Here is a 16832-nt window from a genome sequence, read left to right as displayed (position 1 = left end):
TCCCAGTGACCCCTCAGTAACCGCCTCAGCGTTTCCCAGTGATACCAGCCCTCCCCAGATCCCTATTGCCCGCCGGCGCCCCCCGAGGGCACCACAAACTGGTAACGCCACCGGGACAGTGCCCTACCGGGCCATACCGAGCCCGGTGTCCTGTCAGTGCTGGCACCGAGCCCGTACCCATGCCGTACTGGGTCATACCGAGCCCGGGGCCGATGTTGGACGGAGCCCGGTGCCAGTGCTGGGTCTGTACAGGGCCATACCGAGCCATGCCCAGCCCTGTGCCAGTACCGGGTCTGTACAGGGCCATACCGAGCCATGCCCAGCCCGGTGCCAGTACCGGGTCTGTACAGGGCCATACCGAGCCATGCCCAGCCCGGTGTCGTACCGAGGCTGAGGCCGTGCCAGTGTCGATACTGGTAACGGGCCCTACCGGGCTATGCCGAATCCCGGCCCAGTGCAGAACCAAGCCCGTACCGGTGCCGTCCCGGTCCATACCGACCCCCGGGCTGCACCGCACCGCTCCAGGGTCGCTCGTCCCTCCCCTACCCCTCCACCCCCCCCTTTGCCGGTGCGGAGCCGCTGCCGGAGCCGCCTCCGCCGGGGCCGAGCCACCCGCCGCCAGCACCGCCCCCGGGCTATATATCCCCGCCGCATCCCTCCTCTCCCGCTCCCGCTCCCCATGGCTGCATCACCGGCGGCACCGGCATCCCGGAGCCCCGCCCGCGGCGACGCGCAGCGCCCGTCCCGCGGCGGCCCCGGCGGCCCCGAGGCGGGCACGGAGAGCGGCGGCGGCGGCGGCAGCAGCAGCAGCCCCGGTGCGGTGGAGCTGGCGGCGGCCCGGCGGCGGCTGGTGGCGGCGGAGGGGCGGCGGCGGGCGGCGGCGGAGCTGGAGGGGCGCGTGTGGCAAGTGCACTGCGCCCTGCGGCACGCAGAGCTCCGCCTGGCCGCCCGGGCAGAGACCCTGGGCCGGCTCGGGGCCGGCGTGGCACAGGCACAGCTGGCGCTGGCGGCCCAGAGCCAGCGGCTGCAGAAGGGGCTCCGCCGCCGCCCGCGCCCCCGGCCCGCCGCGCTCCTCGCCGCCGCCCGCGCCCTCCGCAGCTGCGTGCCCTGGGCACCGTCCCGGGCACGGGGGGCGGCCGCGGGGACCCCCGTGCGCCGGCTGCCGGCGGCGCCCCGCGGGTCCGCGTAGGGAGAGGGGCGGGGAGGTGTGAAGGGGGTTGGGGTGCTTAAAGGGGTTTGATCGGGGGGGGGGGGTCTGAAAGTTCTTTGGTGGGTCTGGGGACCCTGCAGGATCTGGGAGGACCCGGTGCTTCGAGGAGCCCTGGGGAGTCTGATTGGTGAGGAGCCGGGGGGGCTTTGGGGAGCTGGAGGGGTTTGGGGTCCTCGAGGGGGTTTGATCGGGTGGGTTCTGGAAGTGGGGGGTGCCCTGAGGGGTCTGGGGGGATCCAGTCCTTCGAGGAGTGTGATCGGTGAGGATCCGGGGGCTTTGGGGGTTCTGGAAGTGGGGGACAGTTTGATGGGTCTGGGGGACTCTGCAGGATCTGGGGAACCCCATGGCATGGGGGGATCCAGTCCTTCCTCCTGAGAAGTCTGACTGGTGAGGACCCAGGGGGCTTTGGGGTCTGGGGGGGGGTTGGGGAGCTGGAGGGGTCTGGGGTCCAGGGGGGACTGATCAGTGGGACACGGGGGTTCTGAAAGTGGGGGGTACTTTGATGGGTCTGGGGAACCCTGCAGGATCTGGGGGACCACATGGTGTGGGGGTGACCCAGCAGGGTCTTGGGTCCTTTAGAGGGTTTAGGGCAGTCTGATGGGTTGGGAAGCAGTGGGTTTGCAGGTCCTGATTGGATTCTGCAGGGTGGGAGGGGTCTGGGATGAGGGGACCCAGCAGGATCTGGGGAATCTGATGGGCTGGGACCCAATGGATTTGGGGGTCCTGGAGGGATCCTGCAAGGTGGGGGAGGTCTGGGGGACCCAGCAGGGTCTGGGGACCTTGGGGGTGGCCTGAAGGGTCCAATGGATTGGGAGGGCTTAATCATCCCTGGGGGTCCCAGAGAGATCCTGCAGGGTCTGGGGGACTCTATGGGGTGGGGGTACCCAGCAGGATCTGGGGACCCCAGCAGTGGCCTGAGGGGTCTGATGGGGGAAGACCCTGTGGGGTCTGAGTTGTTTGGGGTTCTGTAGGGGACCCTCTGGTATTGGAGAACTCCTCAGCAGGGTCTGGGGATCTTGGGGTGCTCTGAGGAATTTTTTGGCGGGGAGGGGGTGGTCCCTGAGTGTTTGGAGTGCTTGAAGGATCCTGCAGGGTCGGGGTCCAGGGTGTGCAGTGAGCTGGCAGATTGGAGGGGGCAGTGAGGCTGGGGGGCCCAGCAGGGTCTGGGAAGCCCCATGGGGTTGGGAGACCCTCCAGGGTCTGGGATCCCTGGAGGATCTTGCCAGGTTTGGGGGTGTTTATCGGGGAATCTACTGCCAGCACCTCCATCTCAGTCTGGATTCACCTCCCTCTCTAAGGCAGCAGGTTCAGGGCAGCCACTCTGGGGCAGGGCCCCTTCCGTGTCCGAGCCCCACAGACCCCCAGGAGGGGTCCCGGAGCCCTTGGGCCAGCAGGACACTGATGGGACTGGGACTGATCCTGGGCCTCTGTGCAAGCCTCAGAGGGGAATCGAGCAGGCTCAGGGCCACCCCACTTCCACCAGCCCTGGCCAGTGATTTCAGCCCTGGTAGGGGCAGAGAGCGGGAGAGGACTGGAATTCATGAGGGCTGGAACTCGTGATGGCACCGGCACCGTTCGCCTCCCATGGAGCTGGAATTTTGGGACTGCTCTGGTGACTGACCAAGCGGGTGATACTTGAAACCTCCCAGTGCTTCCAGCAAACGTCCTTGGGGACATCCAATGTCACCTGGCAGCAGAGCCTGTCGCTGCAGGCTGGCGAGAAGGCACGAGGAGGCAGAGGAGGGCTCGGGATGAAGGATCCCTCCCCGGGCAGAAGGCTTGTGCAGGACCCTGGTGCTGCTGTCCCCATCACTGTCCCCATCGTTGTCCCCATCGCTGCCCCACCAGCCCTGAGCCGGCCTCAGGGCGGAGGGCTCGGACCTGACGGGATCACCCCTTTGGATGGAGGACTCGGACGTGATGGGATCACCCTTTCCCCGCCGGGAATTGCAGTGGCTCAGCTGGCAAAGCCCCCCTCGTGATCCCGCTCCTCCGCCGGACACAGCGCTCGCCGTCCCCGGGATAACAGAGCCCCTCACCTGAGCCACCAGCTCTTGCTTCGCTGTGCCAAGCTTCTGCAGTGGCTTTCCCCCAGAGGCTGCATGAATCCCACTGGAAAAAAACGTTATTTATTTATTTTACTTAAAAAAAACAAACAAAACCCACTTGGCTTCGGGCTGGGGCGGGGGGTGGGATTTCACTGACGTATGAATGTGCCGCGACTACCTTGGTGTGACAGCAGGTCTGTTGTGTAACCCTGGCTGCTGCTGCTGCCCTCACCGTGCTCTGGAATAAACTTTGATATATATTTTATTCATTACATGCAGTGTCCTGAGGTGCTGGTTGAAATATAACCGAGAGGGTGATTAGAACGGGGATTAGCAAATAAGCCCCGGTAATGGCGTGTAATTAATACCGGGGTGGATTTCTCTGATTATCGACCTCTTCCCTCCTCCTGGGGTGTGGGGACATGGAAAATGTGCTCAGAATTCCTGCAGCAGAATGTCACTGTGGGTGGTCGGGGTCTCTGGCACCACATATGTAAGTATATATTTATATATATATATAAAAACATACAGACATTGTCTGTCCTGAAAAACTCATACAAGGTGACAAATAAGGTACAACTTGCACATAAATATGTGCAGAAAAGAGGTGGCAGAGAAATATTTAAGCTACCACCCTGCCTTGATTGTCCTGAGCTGGGAGACCTATGCCTTATTCCCATTAATCCCAGTTTTCAAACAATTCTTCTCGGGTTTGTGCTGCCCTAAGTGGAGCTCTGAGTGCTCTGATACCCCTTGGTGCTCCCTAATTTCTGCCCTTTCACTAAATCAGTCCCTGGGGGAGGTTTTCCCCTCAGTGCACGGCTGTAATCCCAGCCAGGAGGTGATTCCTGGAGCCGGGTGGGGAATTTGCTGTTAATAGCAGCTTATGGGTCTCAGCCAGGAGAAGGGACACATTATCTCTCTCAGTCTTTCAATTAATGGTATGAAATGCACAGCTTGGGCTTAAATCCCTCGATTTTTTCCCCCCTTTCTATGGTGATTATTTGCAAATCAGCTTTTGACCCGATTAGAGCAGAACCGACTCAGAGGAAACGCAGGGAAAGACCTTAAAATTGTGATAAATCAACTCCATTAAACCAGTCAGACCAAAATAATTCAAAATCCTGCGATGCAATGGTTCATGCACACCCTTTGGTCTCAGGAAGGTTATGGTCTCATCCCACTTTGTATTCCTGGAGTATCTTCAGCTGGAACATGGCATCCATCACAATTCACTCTTACTCCCGTTTTTCTCAGGGATGTGGTCAGCGAGGGCAGGAGGACTGTGGAAGGGCAAGAAGGAGACCCCAGGCCTTCTCACCACCCTGCAAATAGATGAAATAAGGATACCTGTCTGCTCCAGGTGCCCAGGGAACACCACCTCCAGGATTTCAAAGGATGGGGAAAGGCAGTGGGGTCCCCTCTGTCTGCTGGGGCGGGGGGGACATCCCCTCATTCAGCAGTTAAACTGCACTGGGGAGGTTGGGACGGGCAGCTGTGTCCTGGTTTTTGGAGTGGAGGAATAACAGCAGCTCCCCAGGCTGATACTGGAGTGAGAAGTGATCCCTGTTTCAGGAAAAATAATTAGAAGGGAATAAAAGCTAGTCTCAGAGTCCCATTTCACAGTGGCTGCTCATGGGAGCAGCATCGCCTTCTGCACCTCCACAAGTCCCAGGAAGCTCCAGCTGACACTGCCACTGCTGGAGGGTCCTGGGCCCATTTGGGGCACAGATTAGGAGGTGGGAAACCCACAGCACCTCCAGCCAGAGCAGGAGCCAGACCCCCCAGTACCTTTGGGATCACCCCCTGCCTCGGGAGCACAGGGCTTTACATAACCCTGCTGCCTTCCTGCCCTCCTGCCAGCGATGCTGTTACATAAACAGCACCGACACTTGTTGGGTTTATGAGATTATTTTGTTACAGACTTTCTGGGAAAAATAAAATTAATGTGGCCTGTTAATACCTAAGCCTGGCTTCTCTCCTTTCCGCTGCTAATTCCTTCGGGCTAGTCCTGGTGAAGTGTGTGGGTGTGAGGGGGGTTGGCAGGGCCACAGGCACCCACGGGCAGGGGTGCCCAGAGCTGAAATGCCTCTGAGGGGCTGGTGTGAGAGCGAGGGGGGGAAGGCAGGGGCTGTGGGAAGGTGGTGGAGGGAGACAGGGACAGTGAGAGTGATGGAGAGGGGGACAAGGACAGTGGGAGGGTGATGGGAGTGGGAGAGGGGATGGTACAAGAGTGATGGAGGGGTACAGAGACCAGGTGAGAGTGATGGAGGGGAGGACAGGGACAGTGGGAGGGTGATGAAGAGGGAACAGGGACAGTGGGAGGGTGATGGAGAGGGGACAGGATGGGTGCAAAGTGATGAAGGGAGGTAAAGGGATGGGGCGAGGGCGATGGAGGGGGTCGGAAAGGGACGGTCCCGGAGCGATGGGGAGAAGGGGACAGGGTTACCCTCCCGAAGGTCCCGGGGACCGAGAGGCCACTGAGAGGCCGCCCGGAGCCTCCTGGTTCGGTCACCAGAGGGCACTGCGGGAGCCGCTGCCGCAGCCGCCGAGGAGGAGCAGCCCCGGGGTGGCGGGGACCGGGCGGGCGGGTCCGGTTTCCCCCTCCAGCCCCGGCACCGGCGAGGTGTCCCCCCGCGCAGGGGTCTCCAACCAAGGCTGGGGGACAAGCCTCACCCTCACAGAGTCCCCCCACATCCCCCCCAGCATCCCCCCAGCTCTTCCCTTTCCATCCTCCAAGTTTCCGTCTCCATCCCTCCAGCTCCCCCCTGTCCTCCCCTAAGCTTCTCCTCTCTCCACCCTCCCAGCTCCCCCTCCCCACAGCCCAGCATGTCCCTGCACAAATCTCTGTGTGAGTACTTAAAGAACATTCCCCCCCTCTACCGCCCTCACCCTTAACTCTTTCCTGCTGGGCCCCCCAGTGTCCATTCCATGCCCTCCCCCTGCTCCGGTGTTTTCTTCTTTAGGAGGTCGTTACAGCCCCAATCAGTCGCAGGGAGTGGGAATTGCCCCCCTGGTCCTGATTTACCCCTTCCAGCATCTGAGCCCAGCCTGGGCTCCCCCAGAGCTTTTATGGGGGTTTGCAAGTCATCTTCCCCCATTCCCTCAGCCCCAGGACGGGTAACCTTGTGCTTCATCCCAGTTCAGACGTGCTGAGAAGTGCCCATAAATCCCCTGTTTTCAGTTCTGTCCCCCCACTCCTGGCCAGACCCCCCCCACTGACAGCCTGCACCTTTCCCCCCCAGACCTAAGGGCCAGTAGGTCAGTGTGGGATTTGCAGCCACCCCATCCCTGGGCTGAGGAGAGCTGGAGATGGGGGGTGCTGCCTGGGGCCTGGAGGTGGGTACCCCTTGTCCCCACCACCCCATGACCCCCTGTCCCAGCACCCCCAGGGGTATTTCCCTGGCTCTGGTGAGCTTCCAGGTCTCGGAAGCCCATTCCTGTGGCAGCTGACTGTCCTGCACTCTCCTTACTGTGCCAAGCTCCTCTTGGTCCACTTCTCTCTTGCCCACTAAAGCTCTTTAAGTCACTGATCTTTTTAAACCTCGGCAATCGGGTTGTTTTGCCCTGTAAGTTAATGTGCCTAATTCCTGCCCTGCTTACTCCTGATTCCCAGCCCCAGAGTCCCACGCTGGGACTCTGCCCCTGCTCCTATCCTGGGTGATTTTGACCATGGCAGCCCCACGGGGAGTGCTTTTGTGTGAAAACCAGCAGGAAGTGGCTTGTTCAGCCTCCTCACAGCCCTTTTCCAAGTGTTTGGGTGTTCAGAACAGTTTTCTCCAGGCATTTGAGTCCTTTTTCAAACGAATCAAGTAAGGGAAATTGGGTAATTAATGCTGCTGCGTGTGGGCTTAGAGAGGTGGTTTCTCAAGGCCCTTCTCCTTCCAGGAAGGCCAGGCTGGAACTGGGCACAGCCAGGAGCGTCCAAGCCACGATTTTCCAGGGTTCAAGTATCCCTGCCTCTCACCTCCCTGCCAGGGTTGTCTGGATCACCCTGCGAGTCTCCCCTCACGGAGCAGCGTCTCTATTTTCAGCCCTGGCTGCCCTAATCGGATCACACGCTCTGCCCGCAGCCGGCTCCTTCCCAAAGCCCACAGGTGCTCCAGGTTACAGGCTCGGGCAGGAGCCGCCGTCTCCTCCAAGGGCTGAGTCTTCAGCAGAGGGGAATTAACCTCCCGCTCCTCCCCGGGGCTGATCCCGAGCGTCCCAGGACTCGCACCGACCCCTTCCCTGAAGAACTAGGGTTTCCCTCCACCCGCAGCAGCCAAATCTGTGGATTGGCAAGCCCCGGGAAGGGTGATGGAGTGAGGAATGCGCCCCCAAAATAGCTCCATGACGTGCACAGCAAAGGGCAAGGTGCTGCTCAGTGGTTTTGCCTTGCTCGCTGTCCCGTCCCATGCACGGCAGGGGGAGGTGGGAAGAACCCCCCCCTGCAACCCCAATATATATAGAACTATACATAAAATTTAATATCTAGATGTTGAATCCAATCCCCCCAGCCCGCAGCAGGGATGCCCAGAGCAGACACTAAGGGAGTCACCCCCTCCCCTGGCTACTTCACTCCCTGTCCCTGCTAATCCCCGGCAATCCGACATGACGGGAGTCCTGTAACCTGATCACGGTTCATTAAGGGGTTTAACGAGATTATTTGCCAAAAGCACCAGTTACTGCCCGCAGCCCCTCCCTGGGGAGGATCCGGAGATCCCTGGGCTCTGCACGCTGGGATGTCAGCGAGGATCTCCCAAAACTCCAGCGGTGTAATCCCCAAAATTAACAAATTTGTGCATTCTCATTCCAAGGGTGGGGGTGCAGAGGCAGCTCCGGGTTTTCACATGTCCCAGTTCCATCGTGTGGTGTTTATCCCCCCGTGGGTGACACCTCGCCCTCAACATCCCCAAACCAGGGTTTGTGTGCTGCCATAACTCCAGGAGGTGGGGATTTAAGGAATAATAACAAAAAAAAAATAAAAATCCCCAAACTTTTCCAGCCTTCTGTTGTTTGCAGGTGTGTTTGTTCAACCAGCAAAGCTCCTTTGGCAGAGCTAAAAACATGGTGGTTTTGGGAGGTTTGAGCGATCCCAGTGCAGGGGCACATGGTGCTGATCCTGCTGTGAGCTCCTGCGAGGTGCTTTGCCTTGGAAGGGAGGGAGGGAAAGAAGGAAGGAAGGAAAAAAAGGAAAGAAGGGAGGAAGAGAAGAAGAGGAAAGAAAACCCACACACGTCCCTTCTTTCTCTTCCCCCTCCCACACCTGTGGGTCCGCAGCGAGCTCATCCCTGTGCCATGGGATGGGTGACACCAGGACCCCCCTCTCAGTCTTTTTGGCTGGAAATAACCCCAGGGCAGGGCCCTGTGCCCACCACCCCAGGCGGGACCCCCGGGCACCACGAGGCATCGAGCCCCAGCGATGCCCCCGGGGCACATCAGCCCGGCCCCCGGCCCCGGCACCGCTGACGCGCGGCCGGGCTGACGCTGGGACTATATCGGTCGGTGACAGGCAGGAAAGGAATCCGTGGAGCAAAGCCAGGCACAGGCTCCTCTCGGCTCTCCCCGTCGCCTCGCCTCTTATGGAGAGGAGCAGGAGGGAAGAGGGGCCGGGAGCAGCTCCCGTTATGGAGAAGCCCTGGGGAAACCCTGGCTCACCCGGACACCCAGCAGGGCCCCAGCAGCCCCAAAGTCCCCAGCGTGCTTGGGACATGCCATAATCGGCGGGGACAGCCCAGAGACACGGCTTCGAGCCGTCCTGCCAAGGGGGTCCTGCCCTCTCCATGGTCAGGAGAGGTGGGATTCCCCAGGAGGTGCAATAATTACCTCCAGGTTTTAGGCAACTGCCAGACCTCCCCGTGCAGAGGGACTTGTTGCACTGAAGAACACAGGGATACAGGGATTTAAATCCCAATGGGACCACAGGCAGGGCTGACACCTTTACCTTACAGCTGAAGCCTCCTGGAGAGGAAGAGGAGGAGGAGGAGGAGGAAGAGCTCACATTGGTGCCCTGGTGGGAGCAGCCAGGCCATTAACTCGGCCTCACCCCAGGGCTTTCCATGCCTCTAATTCCCAATTAGTGCTGACTCTCGATGCTCCAGGGTCAGCCACTCTCTGCCAAGGTGTGAGCAGAAGGACCTGGGGGGTGGGCAGGGGGTGCTGGGTGCCCCTGGGTGCCCCAGTGATGGTGCCTTTTGCACGGTCTCATTCCTTGATTCCTACACCATTTCCAAGTAGACTGAGCGGATGGGGAATGTGCTGCTCCCAGAGCTGGAGCTGGGAGATGGCTGAGGTGAGGGAACAGTGTCAGGAACGTCTCCTTGCCCTGGTGGTGTCAGGGCAGGAGGGATCTTCGGTGCAGGATGGCCTTGCTTTAAAAAGCAATAAAAAATGATGCTTTAAGCTACCATGGACACAGGGAAAAGCCTCAGGATGTGAATTCTGGAGAAATTAAATGATAGATGAGACTTTCCCCCCCCCCAAGCACAGCATTGTCACTGTGGGGGTGAGGGGCTGGGGGTTGTTTGGGGGGATGATGGCACCGGTGAGGGAGGGTGTCCAGCACCCCATGTGTGATGCTCCACTCCAACACCTTGGGGCTGCCACTGCACAGCGCTGCTCCCCTTCATGCACAGCAGGATTTGGGGGTAGACTGGGGGTCTCTGGGGACCACAGGAGCTTTGAGGATACTCAGCACAGGCCTCAGGGCAGAGCCAGGCATGCTACAGCTCCACCTCTCCCTGAACACCCCTTCCCTGGCTCCCAGTGGGTTTTTCCAGGGCCATCCAAGAGTGATTCCCCTTCTCTGGGTTGCAAATTAAAACCCATTTTGTGCAAACCCACAGACCATGAAGAGGCTCAAAACCCAGGCAGCTCAGCATAGTGACAGGTCAGGGCACAGCTGAACCCCCACGGCCCGAGCCTGCCTCCCCAGGAACTTCCCTCTGGAGCCAGGGAAGCAAATTCTCCTGCTCTTTCCCACGTGTTATTGTGCTGGACAAATATTTGCTTTGGAAAGCGCTGCCTTGCCTGAGCCCTGCAGCCAAGGCCAGCCCTGGCATCAAGGCTGCTCACACCAGGCACCAGGGATGGATCCTGCTCCAACCCAAATCCGTGCTCTTTACTGAAGGGAAACAACCACCCTGGAGCTGGACTCTCACCAGAATGTTCTGTGGGGACTTGGGACCTTCCTTGGAGTGGGAATGTTACAGTCTGGGGAGGCTGTGGGCTCTGACAAGGGGAGCTCCCTCCTTGGCCACTTCCACAGAAAGGGAATCACCTGGAAAACAGGGCAGCAGGGCTGGATGGGAGGTCAGCACCCCATCTTGGAGCACCCCAGGACACAGGGAGTGCAGGAGAGGCATGTGGGGTGCTCAGGGCTATTGGGTGTCCATGCTGGGCTTGGAGCCTCCCAAAATCCTAGGAGATAGGCTGGGGATACACCTGCAGAGGGAAAAGCCCAGGGAAGTTGCTCGAAAGCCTCAGAGGGAAATACCAGCCTTTCTGTGCTGTTTTACAACCCCTCTTTGCTCCTAGAAATGCACTTTTGGCTGTGGGGAGCAGGAGAGGGGGTTGTGGTGGGAGCCGGGCGTGGCTGGGGGGGTCTCTAGGGCAGGAATTCGGGGCAGGATCCCCCTCGGCGGCGGCATTCCTGGCTCTGCCAGCGCTCCCCAGCCCTGGCCTCCGCACCGCCGGGAGCGCGACCAGCCCTCGGCGCTGGGACACTGCCCTTTGTTTCGGAGAATAAAGTTAGCGCTGTTACTCAGCCTGTCGCTATTCCAGCAATTCCTGCCTCCACTTTCGCTCGGCAGCAGCGGGAAACATTCCTGCCTGGGGGCTGCCAAGAAAAATACGCACCGGAGGGACACGCAGGGACGGGGACTGGCAGCACCGCGGTGACGGGGACGGCTGTGGGAACGCGGCTGCCCGGGATGGGCATCACACCCCGGCTGTGGGATGCTGCCTGTTCTGCATCCTATGGGACCCCATTCCCATCTGGAACACCAATAACCTGCTGCTGTGGGTGGCTTTGGTCCCTTGGTTGCCCAGACAGCAACCAGAGGATGCGGGGACAAGGTGTGTCACCTCTGTGTGTCCCAGAGGTGAAGATTTATCTCCGAGTGCCACTGAATTCCACGGAAAGCTTTGCTGATACCAGCGGGGCTACCACGGCTGCAGCCGCATGGATCCATGTTTTTTTTTTTCCCCTGCTTGTTTTCTGCCCTTTACCTTGTGATAGGCAAAGCCAACAGCCTGTCCTCGAGGTCCCTGTGCCCCCGGAAACCTCTGGTGTCCTTGTGCTGCTCCGGTGTTATCATCCCGAGTGGAAAAAGGCGGCTGCTCTGATAACTCTGCTCTGAGGGATAAAACAGCTGCCTCGAGGAAAAGCTGGGGCCTCTGCCAGATCCCACACACCAGCACCCTCCTCCTGCATACATCCCCTCCCCTGCACAGTTTGGGAGCCCTGATTTAGGTGCTCCCAACTCTCATCCTGGCCAGCACCTCCTGCTGTAGGACACGTGAAGCCTTGTGAGGGCCAAGAGAGGATCCTCCTCCACCCTTTTTCGGGGGATGATCCTCTCCCCTCCCCTCCCTGTTACCCCAGGAAGGTGCTGGCACTGCATCCTCTGCGAAACCCTGGAGAACAGCCCCCCTGCCATGTGCCTAGTCCTGAAACCCCCCAACAGCTTTAATCCGACCGCCCGGGGCAGCTCACCCGCGGCTGGGGCTCCGCGCTACAGTGCCCAACTCCAGGAACAAAGGCAGGACAGGAGGGAGGCCTGGAACGTCCTTTCCCAGCCCCGGGGACATTAAACAAACCCCAAGAGATCATTCTCCCTTTGTCAGCCCCGCAGGTCACCCGAGGTTTGATCTACAGCCCAGCACAGCAGATGGAAAAATTCCCGGTGAGGGTTTTGGATCAGGTCCTGAGGTTTCCCTTTGACCAGGGAGCTGCTGCTGAAGCTGCCTGGATGCTGCTTGCTGTGGTGTGAACCCCAAAAATCCCCTCTCATCCTTTCAAAGCCCTCTGAAGAGGATCACAGGGATATATATTTTCCCCACTTCCCTTCTTCCCGAAAGCTTTTAAATCCTTCCTATGTCTGGGAGTAAAAGTTTGAAGGCTGAGCCACAGACGTGCTCAGCAGCTTGGAAACATCCTAAATTTAAGCCCCAGCTGCACCGTGGACTCCCAGGAGCACAAACCTCCGAGCCTCCATCACCCTCTCTGCTTTCAGCCCAGGATTTTAACCCAAATCCCCAATTTGTGCCAGAATTTCAGCCAAGATGAAGCTGCATTTCCACTCAAGAAGAGCTGCTGAGGGCTTTGGGGAGAAAGGGGACAAGGGGCAATGGCTCTAAACTGAAAGAGTAGGTTTAGATTAGATTTTAGGAAGAAATTCCTCCCTGTGAGGGTGGGGAGGCCCTGGCAAAGGTTGCCCAGAGAAGCTGTGGCTGCCCCACATCCCTGGAAGTGTCCAAGGCCAGGTTGGACGGGGCTTGGAGCAACCTGGGCTAGTGAAAGGTGTCCCTGCCCATGGCAGGGGGGTGAAATGGTGCAGGTGATGCTGCACTGCTGGGCTGGGGCTCAGGATGAAGGGAAGGGGATTTTTTGGGCTCGCTTCATCTCACTGTGCTTTGTGGGATGGAGCTGATACTGGCAGCAGGGTCACCAGCACTGGGGACAGGAATCATGGATGGGGTGAGGCAGGATCTGACCTCTCCACGAGCCCTGGCACCAGGCTGTGCCAGCTGTGCCACGATGGACATCCAGGATGTGACAGTCAGGACCCACATCTCCTCCCTGTCCCCTGCAGCCAGTGGGCTCACACGGTCCCGGAGCAGGACACAGCCCACACGTCCATCCTGCGTGTCCCAGGAGCACCACGGAGCTTTGGTGCAGCTGGAAAACTCATCCCCCATCCCAGGAGGGGAAAGGCTGGATTAGACCCTCCAGGCTGGGGCCAAGAGAGCGGGCTGGAGCCCAGCACAGGGCACAGGGACATCAGTGTCCTTATCTTGGCTGTCCTTATCACGGCTGGGCACACGTGTCGAGTGCCGCGCTCTGGGAAGGGAACACGGCTCTGGCAGCTCCAGCCCCGGCAGCATCGGCTGGAGCACAGGAGTCAGGCAGATGGGTATCACAAAGCACCCAGTGCCTCATCACCTCCTTTTTCCAGCCCATGTCCTACGAGGGGACAATTAAAAGGTCTTCCCAGGGTGTGACACGCGGCGTGGGGACTCCCAAAGCCGCCCTGTCCGGTTCCCCCCACACCCCACTCCAGGCTGTCCTGCTGCAGGGGTGGCCCTGGTCCTGCCCTGGCTGTGACAGCAGGCTGGGGGCAGCTGTGTCCCCTGTCCCCTCCTCTCAGCCCTGGCAGTGTGGCTGAGAAGGCAATTCCCACTGGGATGATGCAAACTCCAGGTGCAGGAGGATGAGGAGTGGGCGGCACCTCTGTCCAGATGGAGCCAGGAGTGCTGCTGGTGCACAGCCCTGAGGGTGTGCTGGGCTCACACAGGCTCCCTGTGCATTCCCCATGCCCAAAACCTTGTGCTGGCATTTAGGCTCTGCCATACAGCACCTCCTGACACTCCTTTATGCCGGGAAACATTCCCTAAGCTCCAGCATGACCCACAGCCAGGGCAGACCTGGGTGCTCTCACCTGCTAAATGCCCTCTCCATCAATATTCCAGCTCAAAATACTTATCCAAACTGCTCCTGTCTCAGCTGACCTCTTCATCCTTCCTGTTGAATATATGCCCAACACATTTACGTGGCCCAGGTGAGGGCATGGTTGTGTTGGGGGAGATCCAGGTGCATGTCCCGCTGTGCTGGGAGAAATCACCCCTCTGGCCTCTCCCATCTCCTCATCCCACAGCCAAGTCCCCCCTGGAAATGGCCCCGGGAGCGCTGGCCTGGCCCAGCCATGCACAGCTTAATGAGCTGGCCCAGCTCCCAGCTCCCAGCCAGGATCAGAGAGGAGCAGGCTCTGCTCCATGCAGGAAGGGCCCCCCCTGCCCATGCACCCCACACCCAATTCCCCCCCAGCCCGATGCTCTCCCGAGCCCGGGTGCTCTCTCTGCACTGGCAGGGTCACACTGCAGCACCTCCTCTCACCCTGTTGATCCACTGGGATGCACCAGATCAGTGGGATTTCATGCTGCCTGAGCTCCTCAGCTGCCTCAGCATCCTCCTCTTCCTCAGGGGTGGCGATGGAGCCATCCCAGCCAGGGGAGCATCCCTGAGAGGTGATGTTTGCCTGATGTGGTGGGAGCTGGGACGGACCCTGGTGTGGGGCTGGGCTGGGGGGCAGAGCAATGGGGCTCTGTGGTACCCCCTGCCTGGGATGCAGGGCAGCAGGGGGGTCAGGATTCCGGGAGAGCCCAGCACGGTTTTCCTCTTAAGCAGATGTGCCACATCTGGAACTCTCTGGCAGAGCTGGATTTGGATCTGAGTCCTGTTACAGGTGTGCCTGGACCTTGGGCAGCTCATGCTGGGGACATCCCAGCCTGGGATGTTTGTAGGGACAGGCTCAGCAGTGACCACACTCCATCCCAGAGGCTGCAGGGAGCACGGGTTCCTGCTGGCAGCTCCACCAAGGAGAAAACCTGGTGCAGAAAATTAAGCTTTACCCACAGCAGTCAGGAGGCAGCACCAACCTGCAGTGAGAGCAGAGAGGGGAAAAAATCCATCCCAGCCCTTTTGATGCCACAGCTCTTGGTGGCACGAGCTGGGGGCTGGGAGCAGCCCTGTGGCCACCCCCAGAGCTTGCTGTGTCCCAGCCTCTGGGGTGTCTTCTGGGGGGTTCAGGGGATGGGGGAGCAGTGGGGACCCCCCACCCTGAGAAGAAAGGAGGAAAGGGAACAAGGCAGCAGCAACTGATGGGGCTAATGAGAGGGTGGATTTCCTCAATTATAGGATAATGCCAGTAATCCCAGCTTTCGAAGGTTTAGGCAAGAGACAACTGCTGTGGGATGAGCCTTCCTCCCACCCACGTGATGGTGAGGAGCCCAGTGCCTCTGCTGTGAATTGGGGAGCAGAGCAGCTCCCAGCCTGCCCACAGACACAAACCCCAGCACCCAAACCCTCTGAGCACCCTCCCCTAAAACTCACCAGCTGCCCTGGGGGAGATGAACCCTCTTTAGTCCAGATCAGTCCAGCCACCAGCATCTGCCATCACCTGTCCTGGAGGCAGGAACCAGCTCTTCCCAGCTGCCAGTGGTAAGTTTTGCACTTACCTGGGGCTGTGGGAGCTGCCAGGGGACCCTCACAGGGAAGAGTTTATCCCCAATATCCCATCTACCCCTGCCCTCTGGCAGTGGGAATCCATTCTCTTGTCCTGTCACTCCATCCCTTGTCCCAAGTCCTTTTCCAGCTCTCCTGGAGCCCCTTTAGGCACTGAAAGGGGCTCTCAAGTCTCCCCGGAGCCTTCTCCTCTCCAGGTGAACCCCCCCAGCTCTCCAAACCTGGCTCCAGAGCAGAGGGGCTCCAGCCTTTGGAGCATCTCTGTAGCTTCCTCTGGATTCTCTCCAGCAGCTCCAGGTCCTGCTGACATTGGGGTCCCAGAGCTGGAGGCAGCACTGCAGATGGGGTCTCACCTGAGTGGGGCAGAGGGGCAGAACCCCCCCCCCCACCTGCTTCCCACGCTGTGGGACGAGCTCAGGACACAGCTGGGTTTCTGGGCTGCAAACACACATTTCCAGGTCGTGTTGAGCTTCTCATCCGCCAACACCCCCCAAGTCCTTCTCCCCAGGGTTGGTCTCCCTCCACTCCCTGCCCAGCCTGCATTTGTGCCCATCCCCGTGGTCTCTCCTGGCTCACCTGCACACCCGGGGTGGCCTCGGGGCGGATGGGCTGAGGTCGGATCGGTGACACGGCCTGCCTGGATAAAACAAATCATCGGCTGAATAACTACCAGGCAATTACTGCCATTAGCAGTGCTGACCTTCTCCAGCTCCCTGGGCACTCCTGGGGGGTGGAGGGCCCCTGGCCCCTCCCGGGGTTGGCTCACCCGTGACGTGGGGTGGTGGTGAGGATGCGCTTCCTCACGTCCCTGCGCCCTCCGTCACGGGCAGCGCACGAGCCAGAGCAGCAGCACCCAACCCCTAATGAGCAGGTTGGCTTCAAAGGCTCTCTTCTTCTTCGGAAAGACACGTTCCCAAACCCCAGAGCTACCTGTGGTGGGAGCAACCCCGGCGCTGCGGAGGAGGCGACACGTGCTCCGCAGTCCCTCGGGGGCGGTTGTCACCGTAGGGGAGGGCTGTGTCCCTCCTGCCGTCCCACCATCCTCAGCCTGGGGTTTTATAGCCTCCTGATCTCAGGTGAAACACCCCCAGGCACACAGGCATCCTTTGAGGGGCTGATTTCCCCCTGAGCCCTGCTACAAAACCCCTCTGCAAAGGGGGATTACACCCCGGGATGATCAACCTTTGTCGGGACTATCAAGGGCTGCAGGGAAGGAGGAGCAGAGGAAGGAACTGGCTAAACTCGTTACACTGGTGACATTTGAAGAGGGTGGTTAGTAAGTTGCATGTTAACATTATGTCCAGTCTTTAAGGAATGCATCCAGGATTCATCAGGGGAGCAGTCGTTA

At 59.7% G+C, this 16832-nt stretch overlaps 1 protein-coding gene across 1 annotated transcript; it reads left to right on the top strand.

Annotated features, from left to right (window-relative positions):
* Positions 1-436: 436 nt before the first annotated feature.
* TRNP1 (TMF1 regulated nuclear protein 1) lies at positions 437-1189 on the top strand. Its single transcript, XM_032710308.1, has one exon. It carries the CDS (start codon positions 437-439, stop codon positions 1187-1189), a length of 753 nt encoding a protein of 250 aa, XP_032566199.1.
* The last annotated feature ends 15643 nt before the right edge of the window (positions 1190-16832 follow it).

The sequence above is a fragment of the Chiroxiphia lanceolata genome, chromosome 24 (assembly GCF_009829145.1).
Source record: "Chiroxiphia lanceolata isolate bChiLan1 chromosome 24, bChiLan1.pri, whole genome shotgun sequence".
NCBI classification, from domain to species: domain Eukaryota; kingdom Metazoa; phylum Chordata; class Aves; order Passeriformes; family Pipridae; genus Chiroxiphia; species Chiroxiphia lanceolata.
Note: the sequence above shows the minus strand (reverse complement) of the source record. Positions and strands in the feature narration are given on the sequence as shown.

Excerpts from the sequence above, each read along its gene's own strand:
- TRNP1 (XM_032710308.1), top strand. The coding sequence starts at position 437 with ATGCCGAATCCCGGCCCAGTGCAGAACCAAGCCCGTACCGGTGCCGTC.